The following is a 19,244-nucleotide window of genomic DNA, read 5'->3' as shown; positions in this document are numbered from 1 at the left end:
CAGGGCTGCACTTTGTCTAAGAATAACCCTAGTTACATATAACAGTGTAATAAGATTCATTGCAAGGACTCTAAAAGTAGTAAAACAGAGACCTTTGGTACATCCGGAGTTATAAGGTAGCTGAGCAATTGATTTGGACGTTTGGTGCTTAGATATGTATCTCAAGCTACCGTAAGGTATGATGTCATACGTCAGACAATGTAGAGATATGTTAGGAGTTAATATTTATCTCCATGTTAATAGCTTCAGTTCTCCATTTAAATAGTTTCACAACAAATCTTTTCTGATACATGACCAGCAATAAAGATTTATGACCCCGGTGGGTGAACACTGTTTTCTTTCTGCGCTGGACGCACAGTGTTTAATATGTTTTCAGAACTCCTGTGGCCTGTCTGAGATGCATCACCCAAGATTAATGATGGGAGTACTTTAAGTGGTTATCTGTATATAAATGTATTCCTTCTGTTGTATGAGGCTGTCATAACCTTTATTATAAAGCAAGAAGGTTTTAGGCTCAAAGGGTCATTTACATGATGGAGAAAGAGAAGAAGAGCAAGAGAAAACCCTTCACCAATTTGGAAATATGGCTCATCACACTGCTTGTTATGTTCATATGTGTCTGTATCGGGCTCATAGTGTTTGCATGGATTGCAACCAAAGATCTACAATCTGGTAAGACCCTTGAAGATGATGGAATATATTATTGTTGTTTTTTTTAATCAGTTCACTTAGTCCTCTATTCCCTTTTCATATCTGCACCATTATGGGTTGCCTGTAAATAATAATAATAATAATAATAATAATAAAAAATAGTATTATCGTTATTAAAATATTATGTTCTGATATCAGAATATAGAGGAATTTCTTCTCCTGTGTCAGTCATTTATTGATATAGCCAATATTTAATATAGGAGATTTTTGTTTATGTTAAAATAATTTTTAAGCTTTTTAAACACTTTTTTTTATATACCATCTAGAGCAGTGTTTCTTAACTCCAGTCCTTAATGCTACGTTTACACGGAACGATAATTCGCCCGATCGTACGATTAACGATGTCGGAGTAACATTTTTTTTTCATAACGAGCAGCGTTTAGACGGTACGATATATCGTACGGAAATTCGTTTTGCGGTCGCTTAAAGCCTATTTCACACATTGTTTAAATCGGCGAACGAATGTTCACATGAAACGATCTGTGAATTTTATGCGAACGATCAACGACGATTTGAGAACCTGTTGAAAGATCAATCGTTGATCGTTCACTGCGTTTACACGTACGATTATCGTTCGGATTTGACCGTTATCGTGCGAATTTGCATGATAATCGTTCCGTGTAAACGCAGCAAAGGACCCACCAACAAGTCATGTTTTGCGGATATCCCATACAACGAACAGCTGTGGCAGTTACTGGTGCACTGACTATAATTGTATCACCTGTGAAATCCTCAAAACATGACCTGTTGGTGGGTCTTGAGGACTGGAGTTGAGAAACACTCTAGAGGATTTTTATGAGCAATCATTCAGATCAGAATGAATCTGAATGCAATACTAGTAATATTACATGATTACAGAGTAGACCTTGGGCTTGTCTATATACCAACCAGACCACTGCCTTTAGAGTAGAGTGGTGGTTAGTAACTTAGACATTGATTTCTCAATAAGGGGAGTGAAAGCACAGGGATATCTGGAGAAGCAGGTAAGTTTGCCAAATGAATGTATTTGCAAAAATATTTAAAGCAAATCTAGCGCCCGGTTAGCTGGATTAGATTCTATTAAGGCATGACTTTATTTGGAAGGTTGGCTGCCCTGTTAACGATAAATTTTATTTTTCTTAATATGTTAATTATGTACTGTAGTGCACTGGGGGTGGTCCTGTAAGACTCCTAATGAATGTCTATGGGACCATCTTCTATAAAATACACAGAGAGCAGGTATAAAAGCTCTCAGCTGTGGACTGCTACAGACTGTCTGGCGATTGGGTGGGATCATAATACCCAGACTTCTACCTATCAAAATCATTTACACATCTCTATAGCATGTCAATTTTTTTTTTTTTTTTTCTCGTGTGTGTGTGTAAAGGGACAGATTTAATTTAACTATTTAACTGCAATACCAAGTGTCTTATAATAGTGGATTTTAGAAATCTAAACATTTTTCTCTAACAAGGTTTTCCCTCAATAAACATATTACATGATGCTGGGCACATTCTACCATCATAACACTATCTTTTATTAGTCATTGTATAACAAAAACATATAGTTTGTTTTTTCAGTCTGAAAAGTAGCCACATAAATCCTTGACCTTCGTTTAACAAATTGCCTTACCACAAAAAACCTTTAACATTTTGTTACATTCAGTCAATACAGAACATTTTCCATTGTTAAAAAAAAAAAAAAAAAATCTATGTATATTTTAGTTATGAACTCACATGGCACGTAATTGATAGATGGGAGAACGGGATTGAACTCACAAGGGAAGAAATTTGTTGAAGCTGTCACTTGTTACTTCATAGTCCACAGTGTGACTAGAGAGCACTAGACATATACATGCATATACACACACATATATATATATATATATATATATATATAGTGTGTGTGACTAGAGAGCACTAGACTTCCATACGCACACTAACACACACACACACTAGTGTGACTAGAGAGCAGTAAACATCCATACACATATAGTCTGACTAGAGAGCACTAGACTTTCATATACTGTATATGTATATAGTTTGACTAGAGGGCACTAGACTTTCATATTTATATATACACACATAGGCTATGCTCCCATTATGCATTTATCCATTTTTTGGACAGCCGTCCTTTTCACAACAAAGTTATCTTCACAATCATGGGCGTTCTTTGCCATGAGAACAATGGCCGTTCAAGAAAGTCTGTGAAAAGGAGAAAGAAAGACAAGAGGGATGTTTATCAAGGGTGTTGCACCTATTTTTTGTTGAAAATATAGTTAAATAAAAAATATAGTTAAAAAAAATTGCAAAAATAAGTTCAGGCTTACATGTCTAGTCAGTAGGAGGGGATTTTTTTTCCTGCAATTAATTTTAGTCACAAATGTATGAATAGTTACTAAATTAGTCCTATTTGGCTGGGTAAAGAACAAACACAAATTGCAGTTACTGTATTCATTCTATGTCTGCTCATTTGCCTGTGGCGTTGTTCAGCATAGATTCTGTAAACACAACTCATTCTGAAGCCGGTACAATTTGTGACCCCATATTAGTCAGTTATACATCTTGGAGTAATAGTTTTATATACCACAAACTGTGATGTTTCTAGCTCAGGTTTACATGCTGTGATATGGAAACAAATAATCATCAAATATACCCTATAAATATGTAAGGAACGTAAATCAATAACTTTGTAAGGGCATCAGAGAATTATAGATTATATGAGTCTTTTTATTAAAAGACCTAATGGTTACTTTTTTTATTGTCCAGAAACCAATCTCCTAAGACGTTATGAAAGTAGTCTTTGTAACACATCACTCTTACATCCTTTCTCCAGAAGTTGACTCTTAAATAAACCAGTTCAAGGATTCAGTGACACAATTTATCAATTTTCCGTGCAGGCTTCAGTAATGAACACTACTGGAAACCATCATGAAAGGGGCTTCCTGTAATATATTACGGTGTCTTGCAGTCAGAATAAAAATTTATGCTCTATGCTTTAGTCAACTAAACTACTATTTTTACCCCATTTATAATATTTCTTTCTTGAGACAGGTCATTGAAGCATGTGAGAAGATTTTGGAGGTCGCGAAGCTAGACCTTAGGTTCATCTCAAAACCTAAAGTTCCTGCAGTGTGCTACAAAGCCAAATAACCTATTCCTTTGACTTTGAGTTGAGATATTTCAGTAACTCTGAATATCCACCAATTCATAGATATATAATATGTTTAGGTAGGTAGGTCGATAGGGGAAGCCTAAAGGTTGTCATCTCAGGGGGCCTAAAGGTTCTTCTGCTACCAGTTTTATAAATGGCATAAGGTAAATGAATCCATATTTCTGGTTGGAACCAAAAGATGCAAAAAATATTTCTGGTCTTTGTAATATTAGTAGGAGGATAATAATAATAATAATAATAATAATAATAGAGCTCTGGCTTCCATTACTCTCTTAACAGTGTGCAACACAATTCTCTTCCTGCTTTATGCATACTGTATATACTGAAACCTTTAGCAGTCATATGGTATACTAGAAACATGCTTATAGCCTAATATTTACCTGTGTTGAAAACTATCATTAAACAAGAAACACATTAATAAAATACAAAAAAAGGATGGCAACTTAAAGAGGACCTGTCACCCCCCGGTGCCGGGGTGACAGGCTCCCGACCCGCCGCTGGAGCACCCTATACTTACCTGATCCCGCCGGGTCCCGCTTCCTGAGCCGGTCAGATGACTGAGATATCAGCGCCCGAAGCCAGGCGCGCGCGCTCCTCAGATGAGTCCAATGCTCATAGAGAATGACAGGTTTTGGGCTTCGGGCGCTGATATCTCAGTCACCCGACCGGCTCAAGAAGCGGGACCCGGCGGGATCAGGTGAGTATAGGGTGCTGCAGCGGGGGGCCGGGAGCCTGTCACCCCGACACGGGGGGTGACAGGTTCCCTTTAAGACATGGTGTACAGTTAATTTTTTTCTCTATGAAATCTTCTTCAACTGGCACCTACATCCATTTGAGTGTGTTGACATACTGGTATCTAGTTCGCACTGTCCACCAGCTTTTAACATAAGCAATACTGGCCTTATGAGACACAAGCTCTCATAAGGCCTCTGGCCCTTAAAATTCAGCAGCAGCAAACTTCATGTACTATTTTCTTGCCCCCATCCTCCACCTTATGACAATCTGCGGGTTACTCACTAGCTGCAATCAGCATCTGCCAGCTTTGAGATAGTTGACACCCCTCAAATTGCAGTCCACACTTTGTTGTAGGTTTAAAGGGATTATCCTGCGAAAATCTTTTTCTTTCCATTCAACTGGTGTCAGAAAGTTATGTAGATTTGTAATTTACTTCTATTAAAAAAAAAATCTTCCCATACTTATTAGCTGCTGTATATCCTGCAGGAAATCTTGTTTTCTTTTCAGTCTGACACAGTGCTCTCTGCTGACATTTCTGGCCAAGACAGGAACTCTCCAGAGAAGGAACGGTTTTCAATGGGAATCCCTATAAAAAAAACCTCTCCTGCTCTGGAGAGATCCTGTCTCGGCCAGAGATGTCAGCAGAGAGCACTGTGTCAGACTGAAAAGAAAACAACATTTTCTGCAGGACTTACAGCAGCTGATAAGAGTGGGAAGACTGAAGATTTTTTTATAGAAGTAAATTAGAAATCTATGTAACTTTCTGACACCAGTTAATTTGAAAGAAAAAGATTTTTGCAGGACAGCCCCTTTAGGGTAGCTTCACACATACCGTATTGCTGCGTATTTAACGCTGCATATTTATTGCTGCGTGTTTGGTGCAATTTTTACATGCGAGTTTTGATTTTCACATGAAAATCATGTGAAAATCAAAACTCGCATGTAAAAATTGCACCAAACATGCAGCGATAAAAAACGCAGTGTTAAATACGCAGCGATACGGTATGTGTGAACTGTCCGCAGTCTGTTTTACTCTTCTAACATAGGAAAACACATATACAGTAGGAAACACGATTATATATATATATATGATTTTTTATTATATTTTTTTGCCATGTATTGCTCCCTGTCCCAAATAGGGCTCACAATCTAAATTCACCTATCTGTATGTTTTGGGAGGAAACCAGAGTAACCGGAGGAAACCCACGCAAATATGGAGAGAACATACAAACTCTTTGCAGATGTTGCCGTTGGTGGGATTTGAACCCTGCAGGGCTACAGTGCTAACCACTGAGCCACCGTGCTGCCCATGTGATATGCAGTAGAGACTTGGCACAAATGGGGGATCACGGCAGACGAGTTCTGCTTTTTTTTTTCCCCCCTCACTTTTGTAGCACTGCTTAGCCACTATTAAAATGTTCTAAAGAGGAATGTTAATTGTCACCTCCTGTTGCTTTGTATTCACAAATGACAAGTTTTATCAAATGCATTGTCATGTTTGATGTCTAAACATTTACTGTAGCTTATTTATTAGGTTTGGTGGTTCTTATTTATGTAATAAAGAAATGTATGTAAGATTTTTTTTTTACTTATTTTTTATGGACAGTAATTTTGGTTGTATATGTTACTCAGAAATCAGTTTTTCATATAGTGGGGTGTTTTATTTCAATCTAGATATGGCAAGGTTGAGTACAAATAATCTGTCAAGAAAAATAACTTTTCACATGCGTGAGGACAAAGATATTCATCACAGATGATCTCACTGCTGAGATCCAATGTGATCAGGAGATATAGCCGGGGAGAGACCACATGAGCCATGCTATTTACTCCCTGGCTGAATTTTAATTATGGCTAATTCAGTCAATGGAAATCTATGAGACTATCTAGAAAGAATTAGTGAATGGCACTGCAACTGTCCTCTCTCCCCAGCTATATCTCCTGATCACAACAGGTATCAGCAGTGAGACCCGCTGCGATGTCAAGTCTGGTGACACATCAAATGTTATTTTTCATGTCAGGTACTCCCTAAAATGATTCTAAAATTTATCAAAATCATACATTTTTATTTTGTAATACAATTTGATATACAAATTATATTTCAAATAACAGATGATAAACTTAGAATATGAAAAGAATTAACCCTTTAAGGACCGTGCTAACTTTCGTTTTTGCGTTTTCGTTTTTTCCTCCATGTGCTTAAAAGGCCATAGCACTTGCATTTTACACCTACAGACCCACATGAGCCCTTATTTTTTGCGTCACTAATTGTACTTCGCAATGACAGGCTGAATTTTTCCATAAAATATGCTGCGAAACCAGAAAAAAATTATATGGGCAGTGAAATTGAAAAAAAAAAAGTAATTATTTTTCTTTGGGGGGGCTTCATTTTATGCTGTGTGTCCTATGGAAAAACTTACTTGTTATATATGTTCCTCAAGTCATTACAATTAAAACGATATGTAACATGTATAACTTTTATTGTATCTGATGGCCTGTAAAAAATTAAAACCATTGTTAACAAATATACGTTCCTTAAAATCGCTCTATTCCCAGGCTTATAGCGCTTTTATCCTTTGGTCTATGGGACTGTGTCAGGTGTCATTTTTTGCGCCATGATGTGTTCTTTCTATCGGTACCTTGATTGCGCTTATACGACTTTTTGATCGCTTTATATTACATTTTTTCTGGATTTGATGCCACCAAAAATGCGCAATTTTGCACTTTGGGATTTTTTTGCGCTTACACCGTTTACCGTGTGAGATCAGGAATGTGATTAATTAATAGTTCGGGCGATTACGCACGCGGTGATAAAAAACATGTTTATTTATTTATTTATTTTTATTTGTAAAATGGGAAAAGGGGGGTGATTCAGACTTTTATTAGTGGAGGGGATTTTTTATTAATAAAAACACTTTTTTTAACTTTCCCTTACAGTAATATGAAGCCCCCTGGGGGACTTCTATATACACAGAACTGATCTCCCATTGAGATCAATCCTGTGTATATAATAGAGCAATGATCCATCAGATCGGTGCTCTATTATAATGGTCTGCTGCAGACCATCTGAATAGATTGCCGAGCCGGGATCAGCGTCATTCCGACGCTGAGCCCCGGCCGGCTCATTAGAACGGATCTCCCCTCTGCGATCGCATCGCGGGGGGGAGATCCCCCACTGGACACCAGGGAGAGGGGGCACAGCTGCTATTCAAATGCAGCTGTCAGCTTTGACAGCGGCATTTGAATAGTTAATTAGCCGGCCGCGGCGATCGTCCGCGCCGGCTAATACACGCGGTCCCTGGCTGCACTTAGCAACCGGGGACGGTGCGCTGCAGAGAGGGCTCACGCCGGGAGCCCTCTCTGTTTACTCTTAACGGCCGCATGATGGGTATACCCGTCATGCGTCGTTAAGAGGTTAAAGAATGGCACGAAAAACAAAAATATTTTTATTGTATCTGGAAATATGTCAAATTGAAAAAATAAACCTGTTGGTTTTATATGTGTCCATTCATGTGAAGGAATAAAAGTGGCTTGCCATAATAGAGTAGGTAACTATAGCGGAAAAAAGCTAAAAGACATGTCATGAAATATTATCTACTTTCTTAATTGAAAACTACATCACGCTGAGTTCATGTATAGAATTCGTAAGTGCGATCAAGTAAGCTGCATGCGCGGCATACACAATGTAATAGTCATGGTTTCTTAGGCTTTTTTTTCGGTGTGGTTACGTTAGTTATGAACTACATTAATTAAATAATTTATTTAGAAAATTACAATATTTCCAATATATACAAATTTTGACACAAGATTTTTGTTTTTCCTTTTTTTCCCCCTCAGTCGTCAGTGACAACACTAGTACAACATGGGGATCCTTCAAAATAGTGTCCGGGGCAACATATACATCCAGTTTGCAAGATCAAAATTCAACTGACTTTAAGACTCTTGCTTTTGATATGCAAAAGATGGTAAGCAACTATTTATTTATTTTCCTTTTTTTTTTTTTTTTTTTTTTACTATTTTTTTAGTAGAAAAAAAAAATCTCATTTTTTAAGTGTCATAAATGCTAAGAATTTACTGAAAATTTGTCATGACGGACGCCATCTGACCTGAAAGACAAAAGCACTTGGTGATGTGATGGATTTGATAAAAAACCTAAAGAAAAAAAAAAGCCAAACGTTTTTAAGTTAAGACTGCTCAATGCTCCTTCTTTTTTTTTTTTTTTTTTTTTTTTGAGGAAAGGAAGACCAATTCATACTAATTATTCTTCAAATTACATGGGACCATTTAACTAACTCTACTTGTTCTGTATTGATCCTTATGTTGTTTTTCTTCAGGTATTATGGATGTATTCTGCCTTAGAAAAATGTATTTCTCTGTAATTCTGCATAATACAGAGGCAGCATTTGATTGCATGTGGTTGCCCTATGATTATGTGCTGCCATATGTACTTCAGGTGTCACTGGATAAACACTGTGCTGCCATGTGTATGAGAAGTTGGAAAGTTGTGGGAATTGAAATTTGCATTTACTTAGTATTTATGTATTTATCTTGTAGTAAAGTTCACTAAACTGGAGGTCTACACAGTATCTGCTGGAGACCTTGTTACTGTAATAAGTTGTAAGGTATCGGGTGTTTGGAAGGCACAGTGGGCACTGTTACCCGTGCTCTTTGGATGAAATACTACCACAGCTGGAACAACAGATTATAATACAGGCACACACTACCTACCTATACTGCCACACGCTTCACCCCAGAATATAACACTTCCATACACTGTGCCCCCAGGGTATAATACTTCCATACACTGTGCCCCCAGGATATAATACTTCCATACACTGTGCCCCCAGGATATAATACTTCCATACACTGTGCCCCCAGGATATAATACTTCCATACACTGTGCCCCCAGGATATAATACTTCCATACACTGTGCCCCCAGGATATAATACTTCCATACACTGTGCCCCCAGGATATAATACTTCCATACACTGTGCCCCCAGGATATAATACTTCCATACACTGTGCCCCCAGGATATAATACTTCCATACACTGTGCCCCTAGGATATAATACTTCCATACACTGTGCCCCCAGGATATAATACTTCCATACACTGTGCCCCCAGGATATAATACTTCCATACACTGTGCCCCCAGGATATAATACTTCCATACACTGTGCCCCCAGGATATAATACTTCCATACACTGTGCCCCCAGGATATAATACTTCCATACACTGTGCCCCCCAGGATATAATACAGTGGTGCCTTGGATTACAAGCATAATTTGTTCTGGGACTCTGTAATCCAAATCCACTCTTAGGGTAGCTTCACACGTATCGTATCGCTGCATTTTTAACGCTGCGTTTTTTGGTGCGATTTTTACATACGAGTTTTGATTTTCACATGAAAATCATGTGAAAATCAAAACGCTCATGTAAAAAACACATCGTTAAAAACGCAGCGATACGGTACGTGTGAAGGCACCCTTAAACCAACACAAATTTTCCCATAAGAAATTATAGAAATGCAGACAATTGGTTCCACACCCCAAAAATAATGATTTATTGTTCTGAATAACATGTAAAACAAATGAAACAAACAATCAGAAACAGCAGAATATGTGATATAAGTTACTGTACAGTAATGGAGAGGATGGGAAACACAAGGGCTGACAGAGACTGCAGGGAGCATAAAGGAATGAGCAGGGAGGATGTGGACACATACATGCAGCACTCTGTCTGGGGAGAGAGGGGTTACAGCTATAAAGAGATTACCCCCCACAGTCCTGTCCCCTGATGTAAGCCCCAGCCTGAAGTGCATCTGCTATGAATTGGAAGGTGAGGGAGACTTCCTGGGTCAGAGTACAGTGCTGTAGACCCCGCTATGCAGAATATGCCCCTCCCTCACTCCCCCTCCCACCCAGTACAGGGAGCTCTTAAACCAAAGCAATGCTCTTAAACCAAGTCATAATTTTGAAAAACTGTAAGCTCTTAAACCAAAACGCTCTTAAACCAAGTTACTCGTAAACTAAGGTACCACTGTACTTTTATACACTGTGCCCCCAGGATATAATACTTCCATACACTGTGTCCACAGGCAGAGCCACCTCCAGGTTTTTGCGGGCCCTTGGCGACAGAGTCTCAGTGGGCCCCTAATCCATCTATCCACTATGCACAATCACTTGACTGACACACACACACACACACATTACTGACTAGCATGCACACACATTACTGACTAACACACACACATGCTTACTGACTGACATATACACACAGCACTTACAGCTCAGTCTTCTCCCACTTCCTCTCTGTTGGGCCGATCCCCACACTGTAGTATTGAGGACCTGCAGGTCATGTGATAAGGTCCTTCATCCCCCTCTCTGTGCAGGACGCTGACAGGTCCTGCTCCTTCTCTGTCTTCTGATGTTCAGGCCGCTCACCCTGCACTACAGTGAAGTTTGGGCCCACTTGCCCAAGTAAGCCCTGTGCTGACGCGGGCCCTGTCCACAGGATATAATACTTCCATACACTATGCCCCCAGGATACACTTTCATACACTGTGCCCTCAGGATATAATACTTCCATACACTGTGCCCCCCAGGATATAATACTTTCATACACTGTGCCCCCAGGATATAACACTTCCATACACTGTGCCCCCAGGGTATAATACTTCCATACACTGTGCCCCCAGGATATAATACTTCCATACACTGTGCCCCCAGGATATAATACTTCCATACACTGTGCCCACAGGATATAATACTTCCATACACTGTGCCCCCAGGATATAATACTTCCATACACTGTGGCCCCAGGATATAATACTGCAACACAATGTACCCCTAGGATATAATACTTCCATACACTGTGTCCCCAGGATATAATGATGCAACACAATCTGTCCCTAGGATATAATACAGTGGTGCCTTGGATTATGAGCATAATTTGTTCTGGGACCGTGCTTGTAATCCAAATCCACTTTTAAACCAAAGCAAATTTTCCCATAAGAAATCATAGAAATGCAGACAATTGGTTCCACACACCAAAAATAAATTATTTATTATTCTGAACAACATGTAAAACAGATGAAACAAACATTCAGAAACAGCTGAATATGTGATATTATAAGTTACTGTACAGTAATGGAGAGGATGGGAGACACAAGGGCTGACAGAGACTGCAGGGAGCATGGTGGAATGAGCAGGGCAGATGTGGGCACAGTATAGCAGCACTCTGTCTGGGGAGAGAGAGGTTAAAGCTATGGAGATATTACCTCCACAGTCCTGTCCCCTGATGTAAGCCCCAGCCTGAAGTGGATCTGCTATGATTTGGAAGGTGTGGGAGACTTCCTAGACCCTGTAGGGACAGCTGGGGCGGGTGTCAGTTCTAGGGCTGCACCTGTCTGTTGTTATCCCAGACCCCTCTACCTGACAGCAGGAAGTGTTCCGGGCTTTCCCATGATGCCCGGAACACTTCCAATCAGCAGGGATGTTGCACTAGCCCACCCCCTGTGTAACGTCAGTATTGCTTTAAGAGGAGCGGCCTCCATGTTTACTACTGCTGCTCCTATACTGGCCTCAAATGACTATTGCTGGACCTCCACTGGCCTCCAATGACTACTGCTGCTCTTTTACTGCATTTGTGACCTTTTTCCTGCATAGACCCTGTAATGGTGAATATTGAAGTCTAAAAAAAAAAATTGACTTTGAGAGATTGAAAAGATAATGATGTTACTGACATGTAGAGCCCTAAATTCAGCCAAATACACTACCCCCGTATCATATAGATGCTTTAAGCTATTAAATCCGAAGAAATACGAAATCCGGTCGAACCGAACTTTAAAAAAAAAAAAATCCGGAGCCAGGTATGCCCTATGCAGCCAAGCATAACTGATACAAGTCAGTATGCCTCCTGCAGGCAGATATGCCCCACTGTAGCCAGGTATTTGCCCTGTGGTCAGTTATGCCTCTTGTAGCCCAGCATGACTCTTGCAGCCAAATGTGCCCTTTGTATATGGCTATAACCCATACAACCAGATATGCCCCATGTAGCCAAGTATGACCCATACAACCAGGTATACCCCCTGGAGCCAGATATTTCCCCTGGAAGCTAGGTATGCCCCCTGTAGGCAGCTATGATCCATACAATCAAGCATGCCCCCTGTAGGCAGATATGACCCTTGTAGCCAGTTGTGCCCCTCACAGCTAGATGGAGGCATGAAGGTGAGCAGAGGGGATTTGCGTTGCTAACATTTAGCAATGTCCTGGTGCCATAAGTGCCTCCCACATACCCAGGGTTAATTCTAACTTTTGTCACTAGAAAAAAAACTTTTCATATGTCATGAAAACATATCAGAAATTTTGATCAGTCAGAGTTTGAATGTTCAGACAAATCAAGAGAACAAACTGAAAGAAGTCCACGCTCCGCACATTCTGCCAGCATTGTCACCTGAATGAGAAAGTCGGGTAAAGCTGCATTTACACAGATTTATTTGACAGATTATTGAAGCCAAAGCCAGGAACAGACCATTAACAGAGAACAGGTCATAAAGGAAAGACTGAGATTTCTCCTCTTCTTAAATCCATTCCTGGCTTTGGCTTAAAAAATCTGTCATATAAATCTCTGTGTAAACGCACCCTAAGGCCTTATTCACATGTCCCGTAATTTATGGATCCGTATTTCTGTATCCGAGTTAGTGCACATTGATGTCTATTGGGCTGTTCACACTATCAGTAGATGAATGTCAATGCTGGGAAAAAAAATGACATGTACTAGTGCGGACCCAGATTTTTTTACGGATCCTCTCTTGAAATCAATTGTTTACGGATTGCAACATGTTTGGCATCCGTATTTCCGTATTCCCGTAAAAAAAATACGGATGACTCATACGTCACAAGGTTCTGTTTCTAAGCAACCACAGGCTGACAAGCGATCATGTGAATTATTTTAGGGGTTTATTAACTTTATTAACTTGTATAAAGCAGTCAGTAGTAAAAATGGATTTACGGAAATACGGATGTACTACGGATGTACTACGGATGTACTACGGATGTCCAATCCGTAATTTTTAGCGGGTTGTTTCAGGACTAGAAAATATTACTGAACGTGTGAGTAAGGCCTAAGTTTATAGGGCTGTCTCATTCACATGGAGCAGGGAGAGACAGCAGTTTGTTCTCCTGATCAATCACACCCTGACTGATAAAAGTTTTGCCATTTCTCTGTGACAAATAATTTTTTTTTTTTTTATTTTAGTTTAAGAAAACCTGCTGTAATAAAGCTGACAGTATGTAAAAGCCATGTAATGCCACCACACAATGAAGACTTACCACCACTACTACTACATAGTGACTGACCACAACCACTACATAGTGACCACATTACCACTACATGATATGGTGATAAATATTATCACCATATTGTTACCATCTAAAATCCAGTATACCAAAATCAATACCACCAATAATAATATTACACATAGGACAAACAATAGCGCCACATCCTAGCCGAATAATAACACAGCCTGACAAAATAGTGCAGCATGCAGTATTATTATTATTATTATTATTATTATTATTATCATCATCATCATCATCATCTGGGCAATACGGCCAACATTTTTGGGATAATTCTCGATTTAATTATCGCCCCCCCCCCCCCCTCCCCCCAAAAGAAAAGAAAAGAAAATTAAGAAAATCTATCTGCACCTGTCCCTACTATTTCCTGCAGTAAGTAATGTACATGAAGGAGACTGCCCCAGTATATACAGACTCTGGATATACAGTGGCAGTGCAGCAGGGATGTACACAACACCAGGGCTGGCACATTGTATAGAGACACTGCACTCCCACAGTATATACTGGGGCAGTCTCCTTCATGTACACTGTGCTGGACCTGGCAGCAGCCATAATGGAGGGAAGTCTGCAGCTTCCTTGTATTAGCAGACTGCTGAACTCCTCTCTTCTGAGGTAGCACACAGAGACCATCCCTGCTGCACACTATGGGGACACATGAGTGATATGCTGCCCCCTAGTGAGTGGAGGCTGCAGGGCTAAGGCCAGATATGGTACACTCACAGCTGCCAGCCAGTGTGAGCAGCTGGGTAGCCAGATACTTGTGTCAGATAGGGCCCTGCGCGTACCCTCTCAACCTGCACCGCGTAGCCCCTGCGGTATGCGTACCGTAGGTTGAGAAACACGGCTCTAGAGAGTATCTGGTTTCTTACTGTATAATAGACCCAAACCTACACATAATTCTATCATGTGGTGAAAGTTGGATCCTAATAATTGTTATATCCGGATGAATCAGGTGACATTATGGCTGCATGCACACACCATGTCACACATGCAGGCTACTTGATTTCTACATACATCTGTAGGTGTTACGGGAACATTTTGGGGACATGATCCGTGCACAAAAAAAAACGACTAAGCCATTGTGCGTCCGTGTCACCTATTAGACGGTAGGTCCTTGCAAATGCGGACAGTTACTGAAACACATCTGTAACCCTGTCCACAGTGGCTGGACTGCAACAACAGACAGGGTTACTGATGTGTGAATGGGATCTAAGGATGCAGTCACACCTACAGGATCTGCTAAAGATTTGCAGATATTGTTACGGTTGCGGTGGCGTCCCGCACTCCGGGCTGCCCCCGCAACTCCTCCTTCCCGCTGGCAGCTGCCGGTGTCCCAGTACCGGGACCCAGCGCTGCTGCTAGTTCGGCCCCTGGGGGCACCTCACCTTCCTCCGCTCCTGTCTCTCGCTGTGCCAGTGGGCACGCGCGTCAGCTGTCTCAGATTTAAAGGGCCAGTCCGCCCCTAATTGGAAGTTGCACTAATCACTCCCTATAAATCCCAGCATGCCCTGTCCCTCGTGTTGGAGCCTCTACATGCTTCCCATAGCGTTTGGCCCAGTTCCCTGTTGTTCCTGTCCGCTGTCCCTGTCCTTAGTTCCTGCCCGCTGCCTAGTTCGTTGTTCCTGTGCACTGCCTGTCACCTGTGGTTACGCCTATCGACCACTGCCAGCACTATCTCCTGCCACACCTCGCCCGCTGTCACTAGAAAACAAGCCAGGGGTAGCGACCTAGGGGTCGCCTGCCGCAGCAAGCTCATCCCGCCTTGCGGCGGGCTCTGGTGAAAACCAGCGGCCCCTTAGACTCCGCTCCCTGGTGCGGTTTATGCCATCGCTAGTGATGGTACAGAGGATCCACTACTCCTGGCGTTACAGATATCAATGTAACTAAATGTATGCATCAGTCTGCAGCAGATCCTGGATGTGTGAATGCATCCTTGAATTAAAAAGTATAGAAATGTCTGTAAAATTTTTATAGAGTGACCCATACAGATCTTAATTCTCTGCCCTCAGCATCCTCCAACATACAAAAAAATAGTGATGTTTAGGCCGCTTCCATACACTGTGCCCCAGGATATAATTCTGCAACACAGTCTGCCCCTAGGATATAATACGGCCACATGCAGTGTCCCCAGGATATACTAAAGCCACAAATTATGCCTTCTAGATATTATACTGCCAAACACTGTGCTTCTAGGATATAGCATCGCCCCACACTATGCAACCAGGATATAGAACTGCCGCATGTTATGCCTTTGGACATAAAAATGTCACTCACATACATCCCAAGTGTCCCTCTTTTGGGGGGACAGTCCCTACTTTTAACCCATGTCCCTCTTTGCCCATTATATGTCACTCTTTTGACCTAAAAATGAGATTGACATTAATAAACTTTCTATGTTACTCTAGAGCAGTGTTTCTCAACCATTTCAAGCCAAGTACCTCCATGTGATGGGATGCTCCAGCCGTGTACCCACCCAAGGATGTGATTGGTTATAAATGTTGACTAATTTGTGCCGAAATCCCACTGCAGCTATAGGCTGTGTATAAAGTCTCTGTCAGCAGTTCATTTCCAGATCAGATCCCCCCATAACAATGTGACTTATCTGTGTGTCCAAGTACCAAGTACAACTAGGCATGCCACATGTAGTCACATATGCCCCTGGAGCTTGATATGCCCCATGTACTTAGATATGTCCTATGCAGCCAGATATGCCACTTGTATCCAAATATACCCCTTGCAGCCAGGTACAGTATGTCTATTGCTGCTGGATGTACCTCTTGTATCATGCCCCCCTGCAGCAAGATATGCCAACCCCCACCCCCACCCCCGAAGTTGGATATAACCCCTATGGTCAGGTATGCCTCTTTTGCCTAGAAAAGACCCTTGTAGCCAGGTATGCCCTATGCAGCCAAGTACAACTGATACAAGTCAGTATGCCTCCTGCAGGCAGATATGCCCCACTGTAGCCAGGTATTTGCCCTGTGGTCAGTTATGCCTCTTGTAGCCCAGCATAACCCTTGCAGCCAAATGTGCCCTTTGTATACGGCTATAACCCATACAATCAGATATGCCTCAGGTAGCCAAGTATGACCCATACAACCAGGTATATCCCCTGGAGCCAGATATTCCCCCTTGAAGCTAGGTATGCCCCCTGTAGGCAGCTATGATCCATACAATCAAGCATGCCCCCTGTAGGCAGATATGACCCTTGTAGCCAGTTGTGCCCCTCACAGCTAGATGGAGGCATGAAGGTGAGCAGTGGGGATTTGCGTTGCTAACATTGAGCAATGTCCTGGTGCCATAAGTGCCTCCCACATACCCAGGGTTGATGCTAACTTTTGTCACCAGAAAAAAAAAACTTTTCATATGTCATAAAAACATATCAGAAATTTTGATCAGTCAGAGTTTGAATGTTCAGACAAATCAAGAGAACAAACTGAAAGAAGTCCACACTCCGCACATTCCGCCAGCATTGTCACCTGAATGAGAAAGTCGGGTAAAGCTGCATTGAGGGTATAAACCCACACACCGTATATGCAGCGTATTTACTACTGCGATACGCAGCAAATACGCAGCAGATTAGATCTAAATAACCGAACACAGCATCAAATCTTTACCATCACATCTGCTTCGTATTTGCTGCGTATCTGCTGTGTATACGGTGTGTGGGTTTATACCCTGACACAGATTTATCTAACAGATTATTGAAGCCAAAGTCAGGAACAGACCATAAACAGAGAACAGGTCATAAAGGAAAGACTAAGATTTCTCCTCCTCTTAAATCCATTCCTGGCTTTGGCTTCAAAAATCTGTCAGATAAATCTCTCTGTGTAAACGCACCCTAATAGGCTGCGTTCACACTACGTATATTTCAGTCAGTATATTTCAGTCAGTATTGCAACCAAAACCAGGAGTGGATTAAAAACACAGAAAGGATCTGTTCACACAATGTTGAAACTGAGTGGATGGCCGCCATTTAATGGCAAATATTTGCTGTTATTTTAAAACAACGGCTGTTATATTGAAATAATGGCCGTTATTTACTGTTATATGGCGGCCATCCACTCAATTTCAACATTGTGTGAACAGATCCTTTCTGTGTTTTTAATCCACTCCTGGTTTTGGTTGCAATACTGACTGAGATATGCTGACTGAAATATACGTAGTGTGAACGCAGCCTTAGGGTGCCTTCACACCTACCGGATCCACAGCGTATCTCACTTCTATGGATTTGAAGCGAGAACCGCTGCGGATCCGGTATCAATTCACCCCTATGATAGCACATATTCGCAGCCGGATTAACATCCTGCTGTGAATATGTGCTTTATCTCCCTGGTGCCCACAGCCCCGCCGTCGCATCCCCCCATCCCGGCCACATCCCCCCATCAGCCCACCCCCAGCCCGCAGATCAGATCAGCTGAGTCGGACCGGAGCCGGGAGCCTCACTGCAGCCGCGCCGCCGAGCAGGTAATGTATGCTCGCGGCGGCGGGCCGGAGATGGGCTGATGGGGGGATGTGGCCGGGATGGGAGGGATGTGACGGCGGGGCTGCGGGCACCAGGGAGTTAAAGCACATATTCACAGCGGGATGTCAATCCCGCTGCGAATATGTGCTATCATAGGGGTGAATTGATACCGGATCCGCAGCGGTTCTCGCTTCGAATCCGCAGAAGTGAGATCCGCTGTGGATCCGGTAGGTGTGAAGGCACCCTAAGGCCTTATTCACATGTCCCATAATTTACGGATCCGTATTTCTGTATCCGAGTTAGTGCACATTGATGTCTATTGGGCTGTTCACACTATCAGTAGATGAATGTCAATGCTGGGAAAAAAAATGACATGTACTAGTGCGGACCCAGATTTTTTTACGGATCCTCTCTTGAAATCAATTGTTTACGGATTGCAACATGTTTGGCATCCGTATTTCCGTATTCCCGTAAAAAAAATACGGATGACTCATACGTCACAAGGTTCTGTTTCTAAGCAACCACAGGCTGACAAGCGATCATGTGAATTATTTTAGGGGTTTATTAACTTTATTAACTTGTATAAAGCAGTCAGTAGTAAAAATGGATCTACGGAAATACGGATGTACTACGGATGTCCAATCCGTAATTTTTAGTGGGTTGTTTCAAGACTAGAAAATATTACTGAACGTGTGAGTAAGGCCTAAGTTTATAGGGCTGTCTCATTCACATGGAGCAGGGAGAGACAGCAGTTTGTTCTCCTGATCAATCACACCCTGACTGATAAAAGTTTTGCCATTTCTCTGTGACAAATAATTTTT

General features: G+C 41.6%; 1 protein-coding gene across 1 annotated transcript in view; it reads left to right on the top strand.

The window, feature by feature from the left end:
- The first annotated feature begins 337 nt into the window (after window positions 1-337).
- TMPRSS15 (transmembrane serine protease 15) overlaps window positions 338-19,244 on the top strand; it is a 302,887-nt gene continuing 283,980 nt past the window's right edge. Inside the window, exons 1-2 of the mRNA XM_069945651.1 lie at window positions 338-672; window positions 8,434-8,561. Of these exons, the coding sequence (XP_069801752.1) occupies window positions 531-672; window positions 8,434-8,561 (270 nt within the window). The 5' untranslated portion in view covers window positions 338-530. The remainder of the gene's footprint in view (window positions 673-8,433; window positions 8,562-19,244) is intronic.

This window comes from Dendropsophus ebraccatus, chromosome 11 (genome assembly GCF_027789765.1).
Source record: "Dendropsophus ebraccatus isolate aDenEbr1 chromosome 11, aDenEbr1.pat, whole genome shotgun sequence".
In the NCBI taxonomy this organism is placed as follows: domain Eukaryota; kingdom Metazoa; phylum Chordata; class Amphibia; order Anura; family Hylidae; genus Dendropsophus; species Dendropsophus ebraccatus.
This window is presented reverse-complemented; position numbering and strand designations above follow the sequence as displayed.